The 25,052-nt window shown below is 45.1% G+C and overlaps 1 protein-coding gene across 2 annotated transcripts in view; it reads left to right on the top strand.

The window, feature by feature from the left end:
• LOC129709620 (SH3 domain-containing kinase-binding protein 1-like) overlaps nucleotides 1-25,052 on the top strand; it is a 74,509-nt gene that overhangs the window by 23,632 nt on the left and 25,825 nt on the right. For both annotated transcript variants that reach the window (XM_055656082.1, XM_055656083.1), the window contains 3 exons: nucleotides 2,101-2,192; nucleotides 4,180-4,225; nucleotides 19,078-19,198. In XM_055656082.1, coding sequence (XP_055512057.1) covers nucleotides 2,101-2,192; nucleotides 4,180-4,225; nucleotides 19,078-19,198 — 259 coding nt within the window. The remainder of the gene's footprint in view (nucleotides 1-2,100; nucleotides 2,193-4,179; nucleotides 4,226-19,077; nucleotides 19,199-25,052) is intronic.

The following is a 25,052-nucleotide window of genomic DNA, read 5'->3' as shown; positions in this document are numbered from 1 at the left end:
TAGATGGCATCGTTTTGTTACGTGTGGGGCAAGTTTTTTACACAGAGGGTGGTGGGTGCCTGGAACACATTGCTGAAGGCAGTGCTTGGGGCAGATACGATAGTCCAGGTTGTGGCTCTTCATCATGTGCAACGTCATCATGAAAATCTGGCCTTGCACCAACACTGCCTGTTTCTGATGAAGGAGATAGATTTGATTCACTTGCTGTCTGAAGTCTGACACTGGTTTTGATCTGGATCATCTTTCTCTGCAGATTGTAAGAAGAAATCTGTCAGCTTTCCTGTCTTGGCTACAACAGACAGATTCTTTTGCTCATTCTCTTTTGCACGTTTTCTCTTTTGCGCACCACTCAACTGAACACGCTTCATTGTTGACGTTTACATGGGGCTGAAATTAAAACGGGACAGAGAGGGGCATTGAAATGACTGTCATGACAACTGAATTTGGCTCCATCATTTTACTTTTAAACACATGCTATGACACTGCACCTCGCCAACAAAAAATAGCTTAAATCAGGCAAAAGTAGTCACAAAAAGTCTCAAAAAAGATCGACATAAGAGACGACTATGTATACTAATTAAATAAAGGATCATTGAAGTTGTATGACATCTCACCAGTGCAGTGGTCTTAGATTTCCAAGGATATCGCACGCATCATGTCTGAGGCACGGAGGTCAGTGGAGACTATTCCACAACAGGAAACGTGTGACAGTGTTAATGATCTTACTGACCGACAGAGGTCAGAGTGCACTGCGCCAGCAGTGCCCCTTGTGGTACACCTGGGAAGACAACCCTAGGGTGCACCATGATCAAGAAACAGAACATTATGATCAATTTGCACTAGTTTTATCAATTTTTTTTTAACAAATCTTCATTCGTTTTTTTTTCTTTTCACCCTTTTCCCAACTTTGTGGTGCCCCCTTTGGCCCTGGTGCCCTAAGCATGTGCTTAGTCTGCTTAATGGTTAATCCGCCCCTGGTCGAAGGGCCTGTTCCTGTGCTGTACTGTTCTATGTTTCATACAGGTCATCAGTTATAGACCATTGAGCGATAGAAAGCAAGTAGGATAGTAGGGAAAAGTCTCTTGCATTTTGTTGAAACTGTGCCCGTGAGATTGGTTGCATCTAGTGCAGGTTGGGCTTTGTGTTCATACCTCACCCCAGAGCAGGAGGTATCTCCGTCAGTGCAGCGCTCCCTCACTACTGGAATCAACTTTTTTTTAACACAAACAATCTTTCCACGGACAACAGTCAAGATTAATGGGGCAGATCTCCCAGTCCAACCCCTGTCCAATGCTGGGATTTAGATGGGTTTTCCTATGGAAGCCCCAGTTTCCAGTATCAGCATCAGGTACAGCAGGGACATTGTGGGCCAAAGTGCCTGTTCCTGTGCTGTACTATTCCATGCTCTATGTTCACACTATCAATGGGCAATTCTTACCAAAGCAGCGGCGGATTAATGGTGCATGCGGAACGGAATAGTGGCTTAACGGAATATTTAGCCCAGGATATAGTGGGAATCTGATCTTCCTGTAAGGCAGCTTCACAAATGGACAGCCCGGGCTAATCCCACCTGGCACAGACTGAGCTGCCGATCTGATCTCTGACCACCCAGCTCTATCACATGTTGGACCTTCACTACACCCATCCTGAGCTGCTGCCTCACAGCGCCAGAGACACCTAGGTTCCATTCTGACCTCGGATGCTGCCTGTGTGGAGTTTGCGTGTTCTCCCTGTGATGGCGTGGGTTTCCTCCAGGTGCTCTGGTTTTGCCTCACATCCCAAAGATAGGATTTGTAGGTTAATTGGCCTCCGTAAAATTGCCCCTAGTCTGTAGGGAGTGGAGGCAAAAGTGGGATAACACAGAACAAGTGCGAATGGTGATCAGTGGCCGGCATGGACTAGATGGGCTGAAGGGCCTCTTTCCATGCTGTAGCTATCAATCAATCAATCAATCAATCAATCGATCGATCGATCAATTCTGTCACCCTCATGCCTTCATGGCCCCAGGTGACTGCACAACGAGGGAATCATCCAACGCACCTTTTGAGCACTGAGATCACTGAAGGCAGCCATGTTTTAAAGGACAATTTTTCTTTTCAGTCCAGGACCACGAGGAGGACATTTATGACAACCTTGCCAGCGCCCGCTATAAAGTCTGCCTGCAGAAAGGTGACACCCAAGAGCTGGAAAAGGTATTAGTTCTCTCTGTCATTGGGGTGTATAACATAACCTCAGAATGAAACGCAAATACATTTTGAAGATCGGATGTTCTTCAAAGCCATTTCTTACCTTTTGGTGAAAAGTGCTGAGGGAAGGGAACTTAGTTTGAAGTTGAAGATGGATGAAACTAATCCATAGTTAGATGTTGTCGGAGCTACTGGAGGGGTGAAGGCAGGACCACTGGTGTATGAGAGGCCCCCGTCAAAAATGACTTGCACTTGGCTGCTCTGGTTTTTCTTCCCACACTCCAAAGTCGTGCGAGTTTGTGGGCTAATCGGCTTGGTTAAATTGTAAATTGTTCCTAGTATGTGTCGGATAGTGTTAATGTGTGGGGATTACTGTTCAGTGAGGACCTGGAGGGCCAAAGGGTCTGTTTCCACGCCATAAACTAAACTAACTCAGAAGGTCAGTCGGGCTTGAACTTGCTCTAATATAATATAATATCCAGCTGCATATGTCGTTCACGGAGGTGAAAATATAATCGAAAACCAAACAAGAACAGAGGCAGAAAGTAAAGGTCCGTGGAGGGAGAAACAGTTAGCGTTTTGGGTTGAAACCTCTCCATCAGAATTGGGGTAGAGCGTCCAATCTCAGTGGATGCAAATGGTGAGCATGGGGCCATGAAGGCATGAGGGAATCAGAGAAGGTATTCACTGGAGAGGCAGGGTGTTCTAGAGTGTGGAAGCAAATGGCGATAAGGAAAGGGAGAAGGATTGGCCAGGAAATGGCCCAGACTAAAAATGCTTTAGGAAGTGTGTGATGGAGGTGGGGGTGATACCAATGGAGGGATTGGCTGATAAGTACAAGGGTTTAGAAATTAGTGTGGAGGCTGGAAAATAAAGTTGTCAAAGAGAGGTTAGAGGGATGCGGCTAAGAAAACATTAAGATGGTAGTGCAGGGATATCGGGCAAGCTGACTTTGGTGTAGGTCGAACAAGGACGTCAAAATGTAAACAAGCCCGGTGACAATAAAATGATGGCCGTAATCGCTAACGTTTTGCTGGGATACTTGGGACAGTCTGTTGGGATATTTGCGATGTTACTTACTTAACGCCTATTATGCCTCCTGGCATGTAGGGCAGCAACTCCACTCCTGTGTGTTCTGGGTTAGCTTCTGGACACTACCCCAGGTCAGGCCCATTGTTTTCATTTCCTCCTCTACAGTTCGACGCCAGGTGGGTTTGGGTCTCCCTCTTTTCCTTTTCCCTTCTGGTGTCCAGTGCAGGGCTATTCTTGGGATGCTGTCTGTGGTGAATTGCCAACAGCCAACAATCAAGGACCTTTCCTGCCCCAGCCATTCCTTCTTCTCCCCACTCCCATTGGGCTGAAGATGCCGTGGCTTGGATGGTGTGTACCAAATGACTCAGGAACAGCTTCTTCCCCTCTGTTATCAAGCTTCCGATGGTCCTTCCAGGGCGAGAGTATTGTCCCGATTCTCCAACGTATCTCCATTGCCAACGTATCCCCAAACACAATGGTACAAACAGTCTGATGGGATAACTTGGAGATCCTAACACTTTGGGCTGAAACTCCAAACTTTTTCAATTCACAGTAATCATTAGAAATCAGGAAGGTAGACAACAATGCTGGAGAAACTCAGCGGGTGAGGCAGCATTTATGGTGTGAAGGAATAGGTCGAGACCCGAAACGTCACCCATTCCTTCACTCCATAGATGCTGCCTCACCCGCTGAGTTTCTCCAGTCTACCTTTGATTTTTCCAGCATCTGCAGTTCTTAGAAATCTGGAGATCAGCGAGCCAGGGTTGAATCATGGAATTGTGAGGATGGATAATTCCTCTTATACTTCTGCAGATACTCTCCAAAGGGGGTGAAGCGCATGTGGGCGGTCTCAGAGAGAGACGTTACATATAATGTGAAGGACTGCTGAGTGGGTTTAATGAACTAAGTGGCATGTTCTTATCTCTCGAGTTATCTTACTTTCATCCATTTTATATTGCAGATTAAAAAGGAGCTTCCTTCAAATGACGTCTTAGATGCGGGCATCTGTAAGTAAAGTCACCTTAATACCAATCAGTATTTTAAACTCAGGCACATCAGAACTAACTTCCTGTGATCAGACTGCATTGACCAATATGTGGAAATACTTACTTTTGTCTTTGGGGTTCTCTATGCCAAAGAGCTACAGGATCGGTGTTGATGACTTTATTTAAGAATGAGAGTATTGGCAAATGAGTATTGGCAAATTGGCTGGTGCTTGTGGTCCTTTCGAGCACAACGCACTGCTTTCCAGATTTAACTATCGTTAGCCAGATTCCCTCGTCCTTCGGAAACCTGGCAAATGAGTGAAGGTGTGGAAGATTCAGGGGGAAGGTGCGTGTCTTCACAGCATGGCTACTGGGGCAGGAAGAGCCCAATTATTTCCCCAGGATCTCAAGCTCCCTTCCCACCAAACCTGCTCCCTATGGACTCCGAGGTGGGGAATCAGATTGTTCCCAGTTTTTGGAATCTGCATCAGTGTCAGGGAACCAGTTCTGGTCACCACACTACTGGAAAGATGTGATTGCACTGAAGAGATTCGCCAGCCTTGCCTGGGTTGGAGGGTTTAAGAATGGATCGCCTAGACCGAGCTTGTTTACCCTGGAGCTGAGGGTTGACCTGTGAGTAGTATAGAAGACTATGAGATGCATAGACAAGACAGTGAGTCAAAACCTTTTCCCCATGGTAGGGGTATCATTAACAAGAAGGCGTAGATCTAAGGTGAGAGAGAGATTGACCAGAATAATGTTTACGAAGGAACTGCAGATGCTGGAGAATCGAAGGTAGACAAAAGTGCTGGAGAAACTCAGCGGGTGAGGCAGCATCTATGGAGCGAAGGAAATAGGCAACGTTTCGGGCCGAAACCCTTCTTCAGACTGATGTGGGGGGGGGGGGGGGGGGGGGAGAAGAAAGGAAGAGGAAGAGCCAGACGGCTGAGGGAGAGCTGAGAAGGGGAGGAGACAGTGCGGCTACCTGAAATTGGAGAAGTCAATGTTCATGTCGCTGGGGTATAAACTGCACAAGCGAAATATGAGGTGCTGCTCCTCTGGCCATGGAGGAGGCCCAGGACAGAAAGGTCAGATTCGGAATGGGAGGGGGAGTTGAAGTGCTGAGCCACCGGGAGGTCAGGTTGGTTATTGCGGACCGAGCGGAGGTGTTCGGCGAAGCGATCGCCAAGCCTACTCTTGGTCTCACCGATGTAGATCAGCTGACATCTAGAGCAGCGGATGCAATAAATGAGGTTGGAGGAGGTGCAGGTGAACCTCTGTCGCACCTGGAACGACTGCTTGGGACCTTGAATGGAGTCGAGGGGGGAGGTAAAGCGACAAGTGTAGCATTTCCTGCGGTTGCAAGGGAAAGTGCCCGGGGAGGGGGTGGTACGGGTGGGAAGGAACAAATTGACCAGGGAGTTACGGAGGGAGCGGTCTTTGCGGAAAGCAGACAGGGGAGGAGATGGGAAGATGTGGCGAGTGGTGAGGTCACGTTGGAGATGGCGGAAATGACGGAGGATTATTTGTTGTATAATGTCTGGTTTTGAGGGGATTAGCTACAGGGAGCATTAGATGGACTTGGATTGTTTTCCCTGGAATGAAAAGACAATTGGACAGGTATTTCATTTTAGAGGGATATGGACTAGGCAGATGGGACTAGTCTATATTGGGCATCTTGATTGGCATCGTCAAGTCGGGCCAAAGGGTCTGATTCTATGCTGTATGACTCTATGACTGTGATTCTATGAAGGTCAGAGGTTGTGGGGAACCTGATAGAAGTGTATATAATGATGAGCGGCATAGATAGGGTAGACAGTCAGAACCTGTTTCCCAGGTTGGAGACATCATGCACTAGATGGCATCGTTTTGTTACATGTGGGGCAAGTTTTTTACACAGAGGGTGGTGTGTGCCTGGAACACATTGCTGAAGGCAGTGCTTGAGGAAGATACGCAAGTGGCATTGTACTGACTTTTGGATGGGTACATGGATATGCATGGCATGGAGGGATATGGATCATGTGCAGGCAGATAAGAGTTGGTTTTGGCATCAGCACAGACATTGTTGCCCGAAGGGCCTGTTCCTGAGCTGTACTGTTCTATGATCTGTGTTCCAGTAGCGGATCTATGTACGTTTTTTACATAAAGAGTGACTGATATCTGAACTCATTGCCAGAGGAAGTGGTAGGAATCATTTACTATTATTACATCTAAGAGACATTTAGACAGGAATGTAAATAGGCAAGTCATTGAAGGTTACTATCCTAATGGGGGAACATAGGATTAGTATACTTAGAATAAAGGGGAGGTCATTTACGACTGAGGTGAGAAAAAACTTTTTCACCCAGAGAGTTGTGAATTTATGGAATTCCCTGTCACAGAGGGCAGTGGAGGCCAAGTCACTGGATGGATTTAAGAGAGAGTTAGATAGAGCTCGAGGGGCTAGTGGAGTCAAGGGATATGGGGAGAAGGCAGGCACGGGTTATTGATAGGGGACGATCAGCCATGATCACAATGAATGGCGGTGCTGGCTTGAAGGGCCGAATGGCCTCCTCCTGCACCTATTTTCTATGTTTCTATTAGTATAGGTAGGCATAAAGGTCAGCACAGAATTGATGGCCTGAAGGGCCCATTACTACACTGTACTGCACTGTATGACTCCGACAGCTAATTGGGATGAGAGTCCTTTCCCTGGGATTGTCCCTCACAGTGTATCGAGGATCAAACTCAGCCATTAACCCAGGACCAGCATTCCCCACTGAGTCTCCAGCCTCCTCTGATGCAAACCCAGCTCGTTAGTTAAAGTTGGTCTGGAGGCTTCAGGACAGCAATAGACATGCGGCGGGAGGATGTGAATGCTCAGGAGAGAGCGGGGAGGACATTCACAAGGAGACTAGGAACTGCCGATGCTGGAATCTTCAGCACAACACAGTGTACTGGAGTAACTCAGCATTTGCGGAGGGAATGGACGGGCAACATTCGAGCTTGGGGCACTTCTTTAGGCTGGTTGCAGTTAGGGGGAGAAAGCTGGAAAAGAGCAATGTGGCATATAAGGCCTGGCAAGTGATAGCTGGATACAGGTGAGGGGGTGGGGGTGGGGGGGTTGACTGGCAGGGGCGGTGTAATTGAGGCAAAAAGACAACAACTGATGTCAGATGAGGAGAGAAGAGGTGAAATGTAAAACCGGAGGAAGGGATAGAGAGGGGATAGGAATGAGTGTACGGATGGAACCGGAGGAAGGGATAGAGAGGGGCAGAGGAATGATAAAAGGGAATTGAATGAAGGGGATGAGAATGAGTGTACGGATGGGAGGGAAGGAGTGGGGTGACTGGGAGGATGGGAGATAGTCGGGGAAATTGATTCGCACTGAAGGGGGGGAGGACACACAGGGAAAGAAGCGGATGTATGGTGATATTACTTGAAATAGAGTCATATAGTGTGGGAACAGGCCCTTTGGTCCAACCTGCCCACACCGACCAATATATAACCAGGTCATCAAAAATGTCCTAATTCTTTAGGAAATGGTGGTTCCCCTCTTCCATTATAGATGAGGCTCTCACTAGGGTCTTCTCAATTTCCTGCAGCTCCACACTTGCTCTCCCTCCCCCCATTCGTCCCCCTTGTCCTCACCTTCCACCCCATCAGCCGTCACATACAGCATATAATTCTCCAACACTTTCGCCACCTCCAAGGGGTCCCACTCCTGGCCACATAGATAGATATGCCATTTATTGTCACTATACACGTACAGTGAAACTGAAAGCTGCTCGTACTCAGTGCATACATACAATTTAGCACAAAAAACAAGAAACAGAAAAAACAAAAAACAGAAGGGAGATGGGGGGGGGAATAGGTGCACAAATTCTGCGGCGCTACATACATATATACATATATACAGATGGAAGTCCGTGTTGGGTGGTGTAGTCAGTGCATGTGTGAATTTGAATTTATAGTAGTTATAATTCTCGGAAAGCAACTATTCCTGAGTCTGTTTGTCCTGGATTTGATGCACCTATAGCGCCTTCCAGAGGGCAGCAGGTCGAACAGTCCAAACGCAGGATGGGAGCTGTCTTTGATGATCTTCTTTGCCCTGCTAGGGCAGCGGGAGGTGTAGATGTCCATCAGGGAGGGGAGAGGGCAGCCAATGATCCTCTGCGCTGTCCTGGTTACCCTCTGAAGCCTCTCCCTGTCTGCCATGGTGCAGCTGCCATACCATGCTGTAATGCAGTATGTCAGCAGGCTCTCGATGGACGAGCGGTAGAAGGTCAGCAGCAGGTTAGAGTCCAGGTTGTGCTTCCTGAGGACCCTCAGGAAGTGCAGCCGCTGCTGAGCCTTCTTGATGACCGCTGTCGTGTTGTCCGTCCAGGAGATGTCAGCAGCGATATGGACGCCGAGAAACCGGAAGGTGTTGACCCTCTCCACACACTCGCCGTTGATGTGTAGGGGGGCTAAGTCGGTGCTGTGCCTCCTGAAGTCGACAATGAGCTCTTTTGTTTTCCTGGTGTTCAGCGCCAGATTGTTTTCTGAGCACCAGGTTGTCAACTTCAGGACTTCCTCTCTGTAGGCTGCCTCGTCTCCCTTCGAAATAAGTCCGACCACAGTAGTGTCGTCAGCAAATTTGACGATGCGGTTGTTGTTGTGGGCCGGACTACAGTCGTAGGTGTACAGTCGCATCTTCCCATCTTCACCCCTTTCTGCTTTCCGCAGAGACCGTTCCCTCCGCAACTCCCTGGTCAACTTGTCCGCGAGACCAAGCACAGGCTCAGCGATCGTTTCGCTGAAGACCCCCGCTCAGTCCGCCTTAACCTACCTGATCTCCCGGTTGCTCAGCACTTTAACTCCCCCTCACATTCCCAATCCGACCTTTCTGTCCTGGGCCTCCTCCATTGTCAGAATGAGGCCCAGCGCAAATTGGAGGAACAGCACGTCATATTTCGTTTGGGTAGTTTACACCCCAGCGGTATGAACATTTACTTCTCTAACTTCAAATAGCCCTTGCTTTCCCTCTCTCTCCATCCCCTCCCCCTTCCCAGTTCTCCCACCAGTCTTACTGCCTCCGACTACATTCTAACTGTCCCGCCCACTCCCATGACATCAGTCTGAAGAAGGGTCTCGACCCGAAACGTCACATATTCCTTCTCTCCAGAGATGCTGCCGGTCCCGCTGAGTTACTCCAGCATTTTGTGTCTACCTTCGATTTAAACCAGCATCTGCAGTTCTTTCCTACACAACATGTCCCAGTTATACTAGTCCCACCTGCCTCCATTTGGCCCATATCCCTCCAAAACTTCCATATTCATGTAAAACCTTTCCTATCCAAGTACCTGTCCGTGTTTTAAATGCTGCCATAGTACCTGCTAACATAAAGAACCAGGGGATCAAGAACCAGAGGACATTGGTTTAAAGTGAAAGAGGCACAATTCAATGGGAACCTGAGGGGTAATATTTTCACACAGGGTGGCGGGTGTTTGGCCATTTGGCAGTTTAATCCGTACACTCACACACTCTGAGTGTGTCATATATCCATACATCCATACACTCTGAGTGAAAAAAATGCTCCTCAGGTTCCTTTTAAATTGTGCCTCTGACACTTTAAAATGATAAACTCAGTTCTTGATTCCTCTAACCCCCTGGATAAATGATTCTGTGCATTCAATCTAGCTATTCCCCTCTTGATCATATACACCCCAAGAAGATCGCCCCTCAGCCTCCTGTGCTCCAAGGAATAAAGTCCTAGCCTGCTGAACCTCTTCCTCTAACTCAGGCCCTGGCAATGTTGCTTAGTTTAGTTTAGTTTAGTTTAGTTTAGTTTTGAGATACATCATGGAAACAGAGTCCTGCCCTTGTTAGACGTCGCAAAATGCAACACCTCACATTTCTCTGTATTAAATTCTATCAACCATTCCTCAGCCCACCTGGCCAATCGATCCGGATCCTGCTGCAATCTTTCACGACCATCTTCACTAATTGCGAAACCACCCACTTTTGTATCGTCAGCAAACTTGCTAATCTTGCCCTGAATGTTCTCATCCAAATCATTGATGTAGATGACAAACAGTCACGGGCCCAGCACCGAACCCTGATGCACACCAGTACTCACAGGCCTCCAGTCCGAGAAGTGACCTTACACCATCACCCTCTGCTTCCTTCCATGAAGCCAATTTGCTATGCATTCAGCTATCTCTCCTTGGATCCCATGAGATCCTATGTCTTTTTTTGTACACCAGCATCTGCAGTTCCTTGTATCAGAACTAAATTCAATTTGCATTCAATGCGATTTTTCTTTAAGATTTCCTGCGCTTGTGCACGACTTCTATTTTGGGTCAATTGCATAAAGTAAACTCTGGAGCAAAGCACAGAGCAGTTAGTGGTGAGTAAGCATGACCTTCAGATGCTGAAATCATTCACATAGGCCTTTACTGAAGCTGCGTTTTGGACCTTTAACCTAATTTATGTTGAAACCGTGCAGCCGGTGTGAAATCCATGGGATGGACGGCTGGGATGTGAAGGTCACCAGCCAACGAGTGAGGTCTGGGCTGTGACACGATGGGACTTGGCTCAGGGGGTCCTTGTGGCTATTCAGCAAGACAGCTTGAGCTGCATCTTAGTGGCACAATGTGGAAACGCGGTGACGTCAAACATGCTGTTGCAGCCTGCACCGTTTCTGCAGAGATGTCACTTGAAATAGAGTGCAGGATATCTGCGGTTGCTCTGCCGTTTCTCGCTGCCCTGAGGAAGCTGTATTAAACCACATCGTGGCAAATTGTGCCGGGTTGCATTCAGCAAAGTCTGCCAGGTGTTTTGCAATAGACTGTGCATGGATAACATCTCACCCTTTGGTTTCGATGTGTGCGTAGGAGTGGAGGTGGGGTTTGAGTTGAGAGAAGTTGACTCTGTAACAAGATGTGAGATCCTGGCAACCTATTCGCATTCCTTTTTTCTGTTGTATTATGATGCGAGGAAATACTTGCCGGCCCCTAAACAATGATGGTCTGGGTGGAACATGTGCGGCTGTGGTTCTCAAAGGGCCCCAGTAGCAGATAATTTGTAACTCATCCAGAGTAGTTTCTCAGCTGCGCAGATTATATTTTGTTAAATCCATTGCCATTTTGGATTTTAATTTTTAATTTAGCTTTTAAACCTAATCGCATGGCAACAGCAAAGACTCCGGAGTTGTGCCTTTGGAAAAGCAACGTCACAGGTAAGTGTTGAAAATGCTGTCAATGTGAAAAGTGACCTGGAAGAGCAAGCAAGTTTGCTCACTGTTTCATCAGTATGATATTCTCAAAGTTTAATCAACTTGATATGGAAGTTTTAATCTGAGAACTAGTGGTGCTAAACAATGCTATCCTTGAATTTAAGATGCAGGGGTTTTGAAATGCTTTTCAGTCTACATGAGCATTCGAGTTGCTAGTTTGTGTAGATTGACAAGTTATTTTAACTGATGGGCTTACCAGTTTGTTTCAAGGCAGCAACATAACAAAGAGGTAGATCTTATGCAATAGTGTGAAGCATGGGTTAGCTTACTGGGTGTATATATTGAAGATGGTCCAAACCCGAAACATCACCTACCCATGTGTAGGAAGGAACTGGCCATGCTGCATTAAACCGAAGATAGACACAAAATACTGGAGTAACTCAGCGGGACAGGCAGCATCTCCGGAGAGAAAGAAAGGGTGATGTTTCGAGTCGAGACCCTTCTATGTGGGAGGAAACAGAGGAAAGACCACGTGGTAATGGGTAAAGGGATAGTGGTACTGCTAGTAGAGCTGCTATTTACAGCACCAGAGACCTGGGTTCAATCCTGACCTCAGATGCTGTCTGTGTGGAGTTCACACCTTCTCCCATAACCACATGGTCTTTCCTCTGGTTTCCTCCCATATAGAAGGGTCTCGATCCGAAACATCACCCATTCCTTCTCTCCAGAGATGCTGCCTGTCCCGCTGAGTTACTCCAGCATTTTGTGCCTAACATCACTACCCATGTTCTTCAGAGAAGCTGCCTGACCCACTAAGTTACTCCAACACTTTGCGTATTCCTTTGTACACTAGCACCTGCAGTTCCTTGTGTCCTCAATATATCAGTCCCTGAGCATAACATCTTTTCCGAGTTAGATCTTTATAGAGTTTAAGTTGCTGATAAAAGATGCATGGTGCAATGGTACCGCTAATTGTACTGGACAACTGAAATGGTTTCAATTATAACAAAAGAGTGATAAAGCTAGGTCTATTCACCCTGGCGCGGACAAGGCTGACAGGGGACATGACTGAGATATATAAAATGATGAGAGGGATAAACAGGGTAGACTGCAGGAAAAGTGGCCAAGAATGCACACCAATGCCTCTACTTCAAACTCTGTAGAAAGCATTGTATTGTGATACATCACGGCTTGGTTTGAGAACAGCTCCATCGAAGAACGTAAGAAATTGCAGAGTTGTGGACCTAGCTCAGACCATCACGCAAACCAACCTCCCTTCCATTGACTCTTCACGCTGCCTCGGCAAGGCCAGCAGCAGCATAAACAAGGACCAGTCTCACCCCGGTCACTCACTCTTCTCCCCTCTCCCATCAGGCAGGAGGCACAGAAGTGTGAAAATGCCCCCCTCCAGATTCAGGAACATTCTCTTCCTTATTGTTATCAGGCAATTGAATGGTCCTCTCATCAGCTTGAGTGTGGTCCTGACCTCCCATCGACCTCATTGAAGACCATTGACCGATCTTTATCGGGCTTCAATGTTGTATCTTTGCACTTTCAATTCAATTAAAAAACTTTATTGGCGTGATAAAAAAACATTGTTATATTGTTAACATTACACTTAATGTTACATCAATTATCCCTTATCTGTGCACTGTGGACAGCTTTATTGTTTTCACATATAGTCTTTTCTTTGACTGGATAGAACACAAACAAAAACGTTTCACTGTACCACTGCACACAAGACAATAATAAATTAAACTAAACTAAACTCAACTCAACTCAACTCAACCAAACTTAACTTTTCCCCATTATCATAGCTAGATAAAACCAGATGATTTAGATTTAGGGTAATGGGGAAGAGATTTAGAGGTGATGCAAAAGTCCTTCATCACCCAGAGATTGGTACCAGAGAATGATGCTGGGTAATTGACAACATTTAAGGGCCTGTCCCACCAGCATCCGATTGCATGCGTCTAGCGCGACCAAATGTGGTGGCTTGAGGCGTACGGCCTTGCAGGGCAGGTCCCACTTCCAACCGTGGAGCCGTTGGAGTTGTACAAGGCTGGTCCCGTCTGCGTACGGCGTCGAGACGATGCGTACGCCCGTCGAGGCGCTGCGTACGGCCTCAATGCGGCTGCGGGCCGACAGGCCGTTGCCGCACGGAATTTTTGGACAGTGTCAGTTTTTCGGAGCCCCGCGCGATGTCGGGAACAGCCCCGCACAACTTCGGCGATCGAAGTGGGACCGGTCCCGCGATGCCATACGGCTCAAGTGACCACGTTAGGTCGTGCTCGCCGCATGCAGTCGCATGCTCGTGGGACAGGCCCTTTAAGTGTCTAGATAATTTCTTAAATCACCCAGGCATCAAGGCTGTGGAGTCGATACCCAAAACACCCGACTCCGAACCCTGACACTGACCCCTAGGTATAATAATTCTAAATCTGCTATGATGACATTACACAAATGGCATTTCATAAAAACTACATGAATCATCAGGCTTCCTTTTAAACCCATGTCCTTAAAGTTTTGAGTCTAATGGTTGTATCTATGCTATCGTGGCTTTTTTAAAATTGTTAATTCTTGAAAAAAAAACATAATTCATTATGCTATAAGAAACCAAAATACATATAGGACATAAAAAATCCATTGAATTAAATAAAAATTATAAAACCATTTCTCCAAAATTTATTAAACAAAGGCCACAGTTGTGAGCTAAATGGCTAAATTATGACAACAACAAAAAATTCTCGTGAAATAGAAATTATAACTGAATGCATAGGTATGGCTGTTACTATCATAGCGGCAAGTTTTACAATTTCTGAATAAGCAGGGATGACTTCTTGTACTTGTGCCTATTTCCTTCACTCCATAGATGCTGCTGCACCCGCTGAGTTTCTCCAGCTTTTTTGTGTACCTTGACTTCTTGTACTGTAAGTTTAGATGAGCGATCGTATTTCTCTACTTCTTTTAAACCACCAAGAACATCTTGCTGAAATTCCATTAGTTTCACATCAAAAGGCTGCCTGTGTACGTTTAAACGGGAACGCTTTGCTCTTGACTTCAATTTTATCTAAATATTTTGCAAAATCCGAGTCTTCGTCGTTTGAAGAGGATGAGAAGGATTTGGAACTCCCATCTTCATGTTGTGGTTCAACTTTTCAGGTAGTAGTAGCCCTTTTGTCTGAACTGGAGCATCACAGATGCTTTGGCAATTTGATCTTCGCTCAACAAGGTTCGGTTCATTGGATCTATGTAGACAGCAGCTAACAAGATCTGATTTTCAAGTAGCAGACCCTCTCTTTTCTTCATTGATGATACAATTCCTTCAGCAATTAATCATCCAGCTTTGGAGAGGTGAAATATTAAATGTTTCCATTCCCAAAGGAATGTACCAGGAGTTAAATCCTCCGCTTGCAGCTTTTTGGTGACTGCATAAGGGTGAGCAAGCAATTGTGATGCCAACCTCCATTGACGTTTAGTCAGTAAGGCACTGGGATTATCAATGTCTTCTAGAAAGGGTTTTAGGTCAACGCCTAACCATCATATATGTGCTGCCACAGCGAGTTGCTTGGTCCAATATAGCTCCCTTTCCTGCACGTCTCTGGAGGATAGTATCCATTTTAGAGGTCCTGGCTGCTGTGGCTACTTGCCTCATCTTACCTATCAGAGCAGCTGCAAGGCGTTCTTTCAATCCATCTCTTTTTGCTAGTTGCAATGTACGTTCAGCACAGCGCATATGTTGGATTAAACAGAGCTGAGGTGCCTCCTCAACAATATCATCTAACATTTCATCATTCTGTTCTATTCATGCTGTTTCAATTTCAGAATCTGCATCAGAGATCTCCCTTTCAGTAGTGACTTTTTCTTCTTCAACTTTAGTAATTTTTTCTATTGTGCTTAGCATATTTGAAGCATTATTAGTGACGATGCATAGAATCTGGTCTTTCTTAATTTCAAAAGCTTTCAAAATGTCTTCCACTAAGTTCTGGTGATAAATGCTCTCGTGATGTGCCTTGGTGCCCTTTACTCCTAATGTCCGAGTTACGATTTTATTGTTTTCATCAACAAATCTAGCATTGATGGCAAAATAGTGTAACGAGTGGTGGCATCCATTTTAATGAACACGAACCGCCCCTTGAGAGATTTTCAAAGCTTTTCCTTTTCATTCTTGGCTTCTTCAAGTATAAGTTTTCTGATATTCTCCCTTACCAGAGAAACTCCTAATTTCTTAGACATTTCTCCATTTAGGCCTAGAAAGGCTAGTTGTGAACATAAAGTAACTCAGCTTTTTGTGTCTATCATCAGTTTATACCAGCATCTGCAGTTCCTCCCTACACAAACCCAGATCCAATCCTATTAATGTTTCCAACATGACTTGTTTTCTAATGCTAATTCCTTTTAATCCCTCCTTTTCAATGGCCTCCTGGTTTCTTGGAAGTTATCTAAGACAGAACTAAGAATTTGTTTATTTACTGCTGTTTCTTGGTTCCTCATTAGAATTTCTGTCTGACCAAAACGAGGCCTGTTTGTTCTTTTGTTTTTACATGTTTGCAATGCTGTTACAGTCCGCCTTTATGTTCCTTATAAGTTCACTCTCTCATTTTTTGTCTTCTCAATTAATCTCGTGGTTTTTGTTTTGCCGAATCGTAAACTGTTGCCAATACTCTGATTTGCTATTTGTTGAGGCAACTTTATTTGACACACTGTCTCATGTTGCCATGAACTTCCTTTGTCAGGGGCCCACATCATCAGGGCCCCACTTGATATAGGGGGCCCACTTCATCAGGGGCCCACTTGATATAGGGGGCCCACCTCATTAGGGGCCCACTTGCCATCGGGCAAGCTGACACCCTGGCCAGTCCGCCACTGGTCACACGTACGCAGTGCAAATGCGTAGTGAAATTACTTTCTGACAAACAGTCCAGTAGAGTATTGCCGTACCTAAGCACATGCCCAATTGGCAAGTGGTACAGAAATTGTCCTTCTGTGTTTATGCAGTAAAATGGTAAGAGGGGCAGCGGGGGTGGGCATCAGTATGGTTCAGGTTTAGGGTTATTATTGTCACGTGTATGGTGAAAAGCATTATTGTAGAGTTGTGGAGACACAGAGTCATCTAGTCTGGAAACAGACTCTTCGGCCCAACTCATCCATGTCGACCAAGATGCTTCATCTAAAGTAATCCCATTTGCTTGCGATTGGCCCTTCTCCCTTCCTATTCATGTGCCTGTCCATGTGTCTTTTAAATGTTTTGTCTTTCAGAGCACCTGCCTCAACTACTTCCTCGGGCAGCTCGTTCCATATACCCGTTCCTATTACATCTTTCCCCTCTCACATTGTGCATGCTATCCAAACAGATCAGATATACCTTATATAAATACAATCACGTCAAACAAATACAATAGACAGAGCAAATGGGATATACAGAGTGCGGAGTATAGTTCACAGCATTATAACACATCAGTTCCATTGACAAGAGTCCAATGTCCACAATGGAGGAGAGGTAGCTTGGACAGTACCCCAGCTTATGGAAGGACCATTTGGAAGCATGATATTGGAGGGGGTAGAGTGGGCAGAGGGCAATTGGCAAAGTCTGGAGACAGCAGGAAGTGGGCAGCGTGTAATGGACCATGGCCAGATAGCAGCAAGCAGTGGGCAGGAGATTGTGGGCAGTGGAACTCAGCATCTCTTCCTTTCTAATATTGGCGTGCCCCAGAATCACAACACGGTGGCACAGTGGCACAACAGTAGAGCCGCCGCCTCACAGCACCAGAGACCCGGGTTTGATCATGACCTCCGTTGCTGTCTGTGTGGAGTTTGCATGCTCTCCCTGTGACCTTGTGGGTTTCCTCCGGGTGCTCCTGTTTCCTCCCACATTCCAAAGACGTGCAGGTTTGTAGGTTATTTGGCTTCTGTGAAGTTGCCCCTATTGTGCTTTGAAAGTGGGAAACCGTGGAACTAGTGTTGGGGTCATCGATGATTGGTGTGGACCCAGTGGACCAAAGGGATCGTTTCCACGCTGTATATTGCTCTGAAAGTCTCCCAATGCGTATAGAATGGAGGACAAATTTCCAGAAAGCCAAGAGTCAGACAGGAAGCCGGCGAAATGTGGCAGTGTGTGGGCAAACTTGTGTCTGAGTGTGAACTAGCAAGATGTACTAGCGCTGTTACTGGCTGCCTCAGCCCACAGTCTGGTTGTCTTTTGTTTTTTTGTTATGTTTAGTGTGTATTTTTGTGTTTTTTTCAGTATTTTATGTGGGGGGAAGAGGGTATTGTAAGGGGGAACCGTCCTTCAGTCACGTCCTGACGAGGATGCGACTGTTATCTGAGTCGCGCCCTCACCCCTCTCCTCGCGGCCTACTAACTGGATTGGCGCAGCCTTTCCTGCCGGATCGGACCAGAGCTTCAGCAGTGGAAGCGAGGTGCTGGAAACATCGTGGAGCGGAGCGGGCGAGGCCTTACCTGGGATCGCCGCTTGGAGCTCCGGAGTGTTGGGCCGCTGCTCCAACATTGCCCAGCTGTGGGTGCGGAGCTCCCAACACGGACGGCACTGACCTCGACATCGCGGAGTCCTGGGACCCTTCGCCGGGAGTCGCCAGCGCGAATTCTCCGCCCAGCGCGGCCTGTGGACACCGGGAGCCGGGGACTCAGGTGGAAAGTGGCTGATTCAGAGCTCCGGGCCGCTGAGGTTGTTCTCCCGTTCAACGTCGGAGTTCCATCGTTCCCGGCGAGAGGGCCTGAACATCGGGCCGCCCGTAGCGGCGACTGGTGGTGCTCGGGAGGCCCTGACCATGGGTGTACATTGGGGAACATCAGTGAGGAGGTTGACTGGACTTTGGTTCCTCCCTTCACAGTGGGGACCTTTGGTGCCTCAGTGGGGATGTTTGTGTTGTGGAATACTGTGTTCTGTGTTCTTGTGTTTTTTTATTATTTGTATGACTAAGGGAAAAATAATTTTGTTGTCTCTTAATTGAAGACAATGACAATAAATTAAATCAATTCAAATGTTTCACAAATCCCCCAGCATTTCTCCATCTCTCTGCAACTGGAACTGATGTTGTTCTCTTTACCCTCTACGTCTGAACATTTTGAAACTAAGCAATATGTAGAAGGACTTTGACATCAGTCCCACATTGTCTGTTTCTCTCTCTCTCCCTCTACCCACGTCAACCAGCGACAGGTACCGGCGACTAAATTGTCTTCAGTTGTAGCCGACAGGGTCGCTGCTTGTCGTAGCAGGTCGCGGGTACGCATAGGTTGACTTCAGTTTTCGGAGGTTGTTGCCTGTGTGGTTGTAGGTTGTGGTAGGTGTGGTGGTAGGTGGACGTCCTAAGTAGCGACGGTTGAATCGCCAGTTGTCGGTAGCTTGCCGTAGCTTGCCGTTTACTAGGTGGTAGGTTGTCGTAGACAGTGTCGTTGGGGGGGGGGGGGGGGGGGGGGCTGTTTTTTTGGCAACCAGCTACAACTATGACAGTCACCGGCAGTCGCCAAAAAAATCGCCTCATTGGGACAGACCCTCGAGGCAGGTACTATTGCAACATTTAAGAAACATTTAGACAGTTACATGGATAGGACAGGTTTAGAAGGATATGGACCAAACTCCCTCTCTCTCTCTCTCTCCCCACCACCCCCACCCCCCTCTCTCACCAGCTCATTCACCACCTCTATCTTCTTGCAGATGAGAAGACAGAGCCCAAGAACAAATGGTCAGAGTCTTCTGCCAAACCCATTCTGATGCCTCCTAAAAAGGTTCCACCTCCAGTCAAAGTGAAGCCACTGTTAACAAACCAGATGAATAGGTAAGTGGAACAGTCACAGTGTCACAGCATAAGGACATGTTTGACACTCTCCATGTTTGACTCTCACCAAAGGAAAAGTTAAATAAATAACAAATATAGTGCAAATAACAAATAATAATATAGTCTTTTGTTGTTCAGAGCTCATAGCTTATTCATTGTGTTTAATAGCCTGATGGCTGTGGGGAAGAAGCTGTTCCTGAACCTGGACGTTACAGTCTTCAGGCTCCTGTACCTTTTTCCTGATGGCTGTGGTGAGATAAGAGTGTGGCCAGGATGGTGTGGGTCCTTGATGATTTTTGGCCGCCTTTCTGAGGCAGCGACTACGCTAGATCCCTTCGATGGTGGGGAGGTCAAAGCCAGTGATGGACTGGGCAGTGGTCACAACTTTTTGTAGTCTTTTTCGCTCCTGGACGTTCAAGTTGCCGAACCAGGCTACGATGCAACCAGTCAGAATGCTCTCTATCGTGCACCTGTAGAAGTTTAGGAGAATCCTCTTCAACATGCCGAATCACCGTAATCTTCTCAGGAAGTAGTTGCTGATGTGCCTTCTTTACAATTGCATCGGTGTGCTGGGTCCAGGAAATATCTTCTGATAGATGCATGCCCAGTTATTGACCCTCTCCACCATCGTCCCGTTGATATAAACTATATTGTGGGTCTTCATCCTTCCTCCTCTCTCTCTCTCCCTCTCTCTCTCTCTCTCTCTCCCTCCCCTCCCTCTCCTCCTCTCCCTCCCCCCCTCCCTCTCCCTCCCTCCCCCCCTCCCTCTCCCTCCCTCCCTCCCTCTCCCTCCCTCCCTCTCCCTCCCTCTCCCTCCTCTCTCTCCCTCTCCCTCCCTCCCTCTCCCTCTCTCTCCCCTCTCCCTCCTCTTCCTCTCTACCTCTCCCTCTTTCTCCCTCTCTCTCTCCCACTCTCTCTCCCACTCTCTTTCTCTCTCTCTCTGTCTCTCTCCCTCTCCCCCTACCCCTACCCCTACCCCTCCCCCTCCCCCTCTCTCTCCTCCCTCACTGTTAATTAGTGTCATCTGTATAATGGAAATATATCTTGGAAGTAATTAAGTATAGTGGATAGCTGGGCATTGTTAGATCTAACTTTGCGAGTGGTGGAAGCTGATATTGCCCTCTGTAATAGATAGCTGACAAAGCCTTTATCCCCGGCTGTGCATGCCAACAGTTTAACATTAACATCCACCCATCGTCTTTGGTTTCCTTGGTCAATGTGTCAGTTCAGAGGTTTAGTATCAGAGATACAGCAGGGAAACACCCCCTTCGGCCCCATTGAGTCCACTCCAACCATCGATCACCAGTTTGCACAAGTTCTATGTTATGCCACTTTCTCATCCACTCCCTGCACTCTTTGGGTAACATAGAGATCAATTAACCTACAAAACTGCGCGTCTTTAGGATGTGGGATGAAACCTGAGCATCCGGGGAAAACCCTCAACGCTCACAGGGAGAAGGTGCAAACTCCACATAGACAGCACCTGAGGTCAGGGTTGAACCCTGGTCTCCAGCATTGTGAGGCAACTCTACAAGTTGCGCCACTGTGCTGTTCTAAAAGACAATCTCTATTTTCATGGTTCTGCAGCCTGAGTATGTAGCATCTTTCTCTGCCGCTGTAGACCTGCACTACGGTTTGATAATTCCATCTGACCTGACACCACTCACATCCCACAGCTCCAGTGACACATCTCATACTTGTCAATGGCCAAGTTGATCTCCATACTTATTTTTGACCTAGGAGGAGACCGTTTGGCCTATCAAGTCAATGCTAGCCCACAGAGCAAATCCATTCACCTACAAATACGCCCTATAAACTATTCTCCTCACCTTCCCGTCAACTCCGCCAGATTGTACCACCTCCTGTACATGTGGAGCAACTCAGAGTGGCAGCTTTATCAACCCAGACGTCTGTGGGATGTGGGGCGAAACCTGGCAACTTCAAATCTTACATGGTACCTCAATAACTGCTTCCGGTAGCTGCTATGAAGCAGTGAAGACAGCTGCACAGAGCTCTGCTCCCGACAAATCGTGTTTAAAGTCGGTTCCTATGCCAGGGATCGACTTAAAAACTCTTACCGGGATTGCTGAACGTCGTGGGTACTGACGTCATCAGACGGTGCCGGTGGAATCGGGATTTTAAACGATTTTACCGGTAAAAATCGGATGAAAAAGGGAAGAGGTCAGAGAGGACCCAAGAAGACTACAATCAGTCTCCAGCTCCAAAAAGCTCTGGATGAGCTTGAAACCACTCCTGAATCCACTTTTGAAAGTTTGGAAGAGGAGCTGGAGTCTCAACAACCAACAGTCGAAATGGCAGCAAGAGCTGAAACAAAAGAGTTAAAAGAAAGGGAGAAAGAAATGAAAAGCTTGGAAGAAACGGTAAGAGCTAATATTACTAAAGACATTACTAAAGATCTTCAGAAGCAATTTGCCAAAATGAATTCTACAATGCAGAATAATTTTTCTACAATGGAGGATAATCTCTCTAAGAAAATTGACAACAGTTGTGGAGAATTAAAGGAACTTTACGTATCCCTGAACCAGCAGTTCAAAGATTTGGAGTCGAGGACTGCTAAGGAATTGGAAAGAATGCAGAGAGATTATAACAATAAACATGACTCCCTGCTGAAGCAATTAACAAAGGCGGAAAAATTAATGGAAGAGATGGAGGGTGAAATGCAGCAGATGGGCCAGGAAATAACAGGTTTGAAAAAACAACACAATGCGAATTGGGAGCTGACGAATAAACTGAATGAGAAATGTCAAGATTTGGAAGCCAGGTCAAGGAGGCAGAATTTGAGAATAATAGGAGTTAAAGAGGGGGCAGAGCACGGCTCTCAAATGTGTGATTTTATCACTAATTTACTTAAAGATGTTTTCAAACTGCCAGAAAAACCAAAGATAGATGTGGCTCATCGTGTTGGTCGCTTCCAAAGAGGAGCGAATGCTCCACCACGTCAAATTATCGTAAAGTTCTTAGACATTTCAACTTTGGAAAATTTATTAAAGAAGATATCCTATGGAGAAAAGTTTACATTTGCTGATAATATTGTTAGATTTTACAGAGACTACCCTCGGGAAATTCTGGCAAAAAGACGCCAGTTTCAAAGTGCAAGCAGTATTTTACAAGGGCATTTTGAAGTTCGTTACGGCGTTATCCATCCTGCCAAAATGTTAATTATGTACAATGCTAAGCAACGTTCATTCACGGATCTGGATTCAGCTTGCAAATATGCCCAGGAGATTTTAAATAAAATTCAAGGAAAAACGGAATAATAAGACATTAAGCCTGCTGAACTTGTTTTTTTGTTTCAAACAAGACACTAGAATTGTTCAGATGGTTCTCAGACAGACTTATCTGGCAAGAATGTGTTTTTCAATAACAGAGTCCTAACTTCATCTTGAACTGAAAAACTGAAGCTCAACAGATGGAATGTTCAAGGTCGCAGACTCTGCGCCAAGTTTTTCAGCCCTGATAATTATTAGACTGTTCTTTTTTGAATTTAAAACAGTCGTGATGGTCTCCCTTTGTCTCAGTACTATATGATCTATTATTTACATACACAGCATATAACTAACTAACTAACTAATTAACTATATATACGCAATAAACTTAATTAACGCTAAAGGTTTCATGCAATATACTAACATGACTAACTATATACTAGGAAGGATGGGGGAGGTTAGACATATATTCTAAATACTAATTATGAATTAACTAACATACAGGCTAATGAAAAGTGTGATTAATGACGAGGTATTTTAACCCATAATAACTCTTATTTTATTTTAAATCTTTGAGCTTTTCTTCTATTTTATTTAAAATTTTTTAGCTATTAATCGACCTGACATGATAATTTTGGTTATAACTGGAGGAAACCGCCTAACGTTGGATGATACTTTACTAGAGGGGCAAAGCCCAGTGCATTATTCCATCGACGGAGGTCAATTTAAAATTAATCTTAGCCACCACAGGTGGCTTTTTTGTAAGATATCGCTTTTTTGATAACTTGCACTCACTTTTTTTGTTTATTCACTATTATGAGTTGTATGATTTAACAATCTTTGTGAACACTTCATTTTATGTTTTTCTCTTTCCCTTAATTATGTTTATTAGTGCCAGGAAATGTAAAACTAGCGCAGAAATTATGAAGGACAACCCTGGACTCGGGATTTCGAGGTACCTGGCTGCATCACATGAATCATATATTCTGGTAATAACAGCCAATGCAAGATAAAAGTCGAATAAACACCGGAGGTCTCACTTTCTGTAGTTGGAACATTAGAGGTGCAAATGAGCCAATTAAGAGGGGTAAAATTCTGGCACAATTAAAATCATTAAACACGGATATTGCTTTCCTACAAGAAACGCATTTGAAACAACAAACTCAGATCAGATTAAGGGAAAACTGGATAGGTCAAACCTACTACTCCGCATTCACTTCTAAAGCAAGAGGCACGGCCATTATAATTCGGAAAGGTATACCTTTTAAATTAAAGAAGTCCATATCTAATAAAGAGGGAAGATACGTTATAGTCACGGGAGAAATTTATAATACACCATTAACTATGATAAACATTTATGCGCCTAATTTTGATTACCCCCAATTTTTTTAAGAAAATAGTAGATATAATTGCAGAGCATAATTATCAAAATATAATAATGGGGGGAGATTTTAATTGTGTTATAGACCCATATTTAGATAAATCAATGAAGGTAGGGAAGCGTCTTGTTAAAACTAAGACCTGTGAATTTTTAAATACTTATATTGAATTGAATTGAATGCCTTTATTGTCATTCAGACCTTACGGTCTGAACGAAATTTCGTGCCTACAGTCATACATACAACATACAATAATAACAACAATAAACACAAATTAACACCACCACAGTGAGTCCTCCAAGCACCTCACTGTGGTGGAGGCAAAAATCTTAGGGCTTTTTGTATTATATAAAAAATAATAACATAACTGATGTTTGGAGAATAGCAAGCCCAAGTGGAAGGGAATATTCGTTTTACTCATCGGCTCATAAAACTTATTCACGAATTGACTATTTCTTATTGGGTACAAAATTAATCCCGTATACGACTAAACCATCATACCATAATAGTATTATTTCCGATCATTCACCACTGACTTTTATACTTAAAATCGAGGGAATGCCGGGTATAAAACCTTTTTGGAGATTCAACGCACAAATATTAAATAACCCACAGGGTTATGAGTATATAAAAGAACAAACAAAAAATTTTTTCGAGATAAATGAGATGCCGAGTATTTCGGTATCGCTATTATGGGAAACCTTTAAGGCATACATTCGTGGTGCTATAATCTCTTATCAAAGTTTTCAAAATAAAGAAAATAAAAGAGAACTTCAGCGGATAGAACAGGAAATAAAATCACTAGAACTGGACAATGCAACTGACTCAACCATAAATAAACATAACAAGATAACCTTATTGAAATATAATCTCAATAGAATATTATCGGCAAGAGTAATAGGATTATTCCAAATTACAAAACAGGCACACTTCGAATTTGGGGATAAGCCACATAAATTATTAGCGAGGCAACTGAAGCAACAAGAAAAGGAAAATACTATCACTAAAATTAAATCTGATAAGGGTGAGCTTCTAACACTACCAAAGGATATTAATAAAAGGTTTGCCCAATTTTATCATAATTTATACACAACTAAAATAAATACAGATGATAGTAAAATTATAATTTTTTTAGATAATTGCAACCTCCCTAAATTGGATAGTTTAGAACAAGACGAATTAGGAGCACGGATTACTAGTGAAGAAATAAAACAAATAATAAACTCATTGAAAAATGGGAAGACCCCA

The sequence above is a fragment of the Leucoraja erinacea genome, chromosome 26 (assembly GCF_028641065.1).
Source record: "Leucoraja erinacea ecotype New England chromosome 26, Leri_hhj_1, whole genome shotgun sequence".
Lineage (NCBI taxonomy): Eukaryota > Metazoa > Chordata > Chondrichthyes > Rajiformes > Rajidae > Leucoraja > Leucoraja erinaceus.
This window is presented reverse-complemented; position numbering and strand designations above follow the sequence as displayed.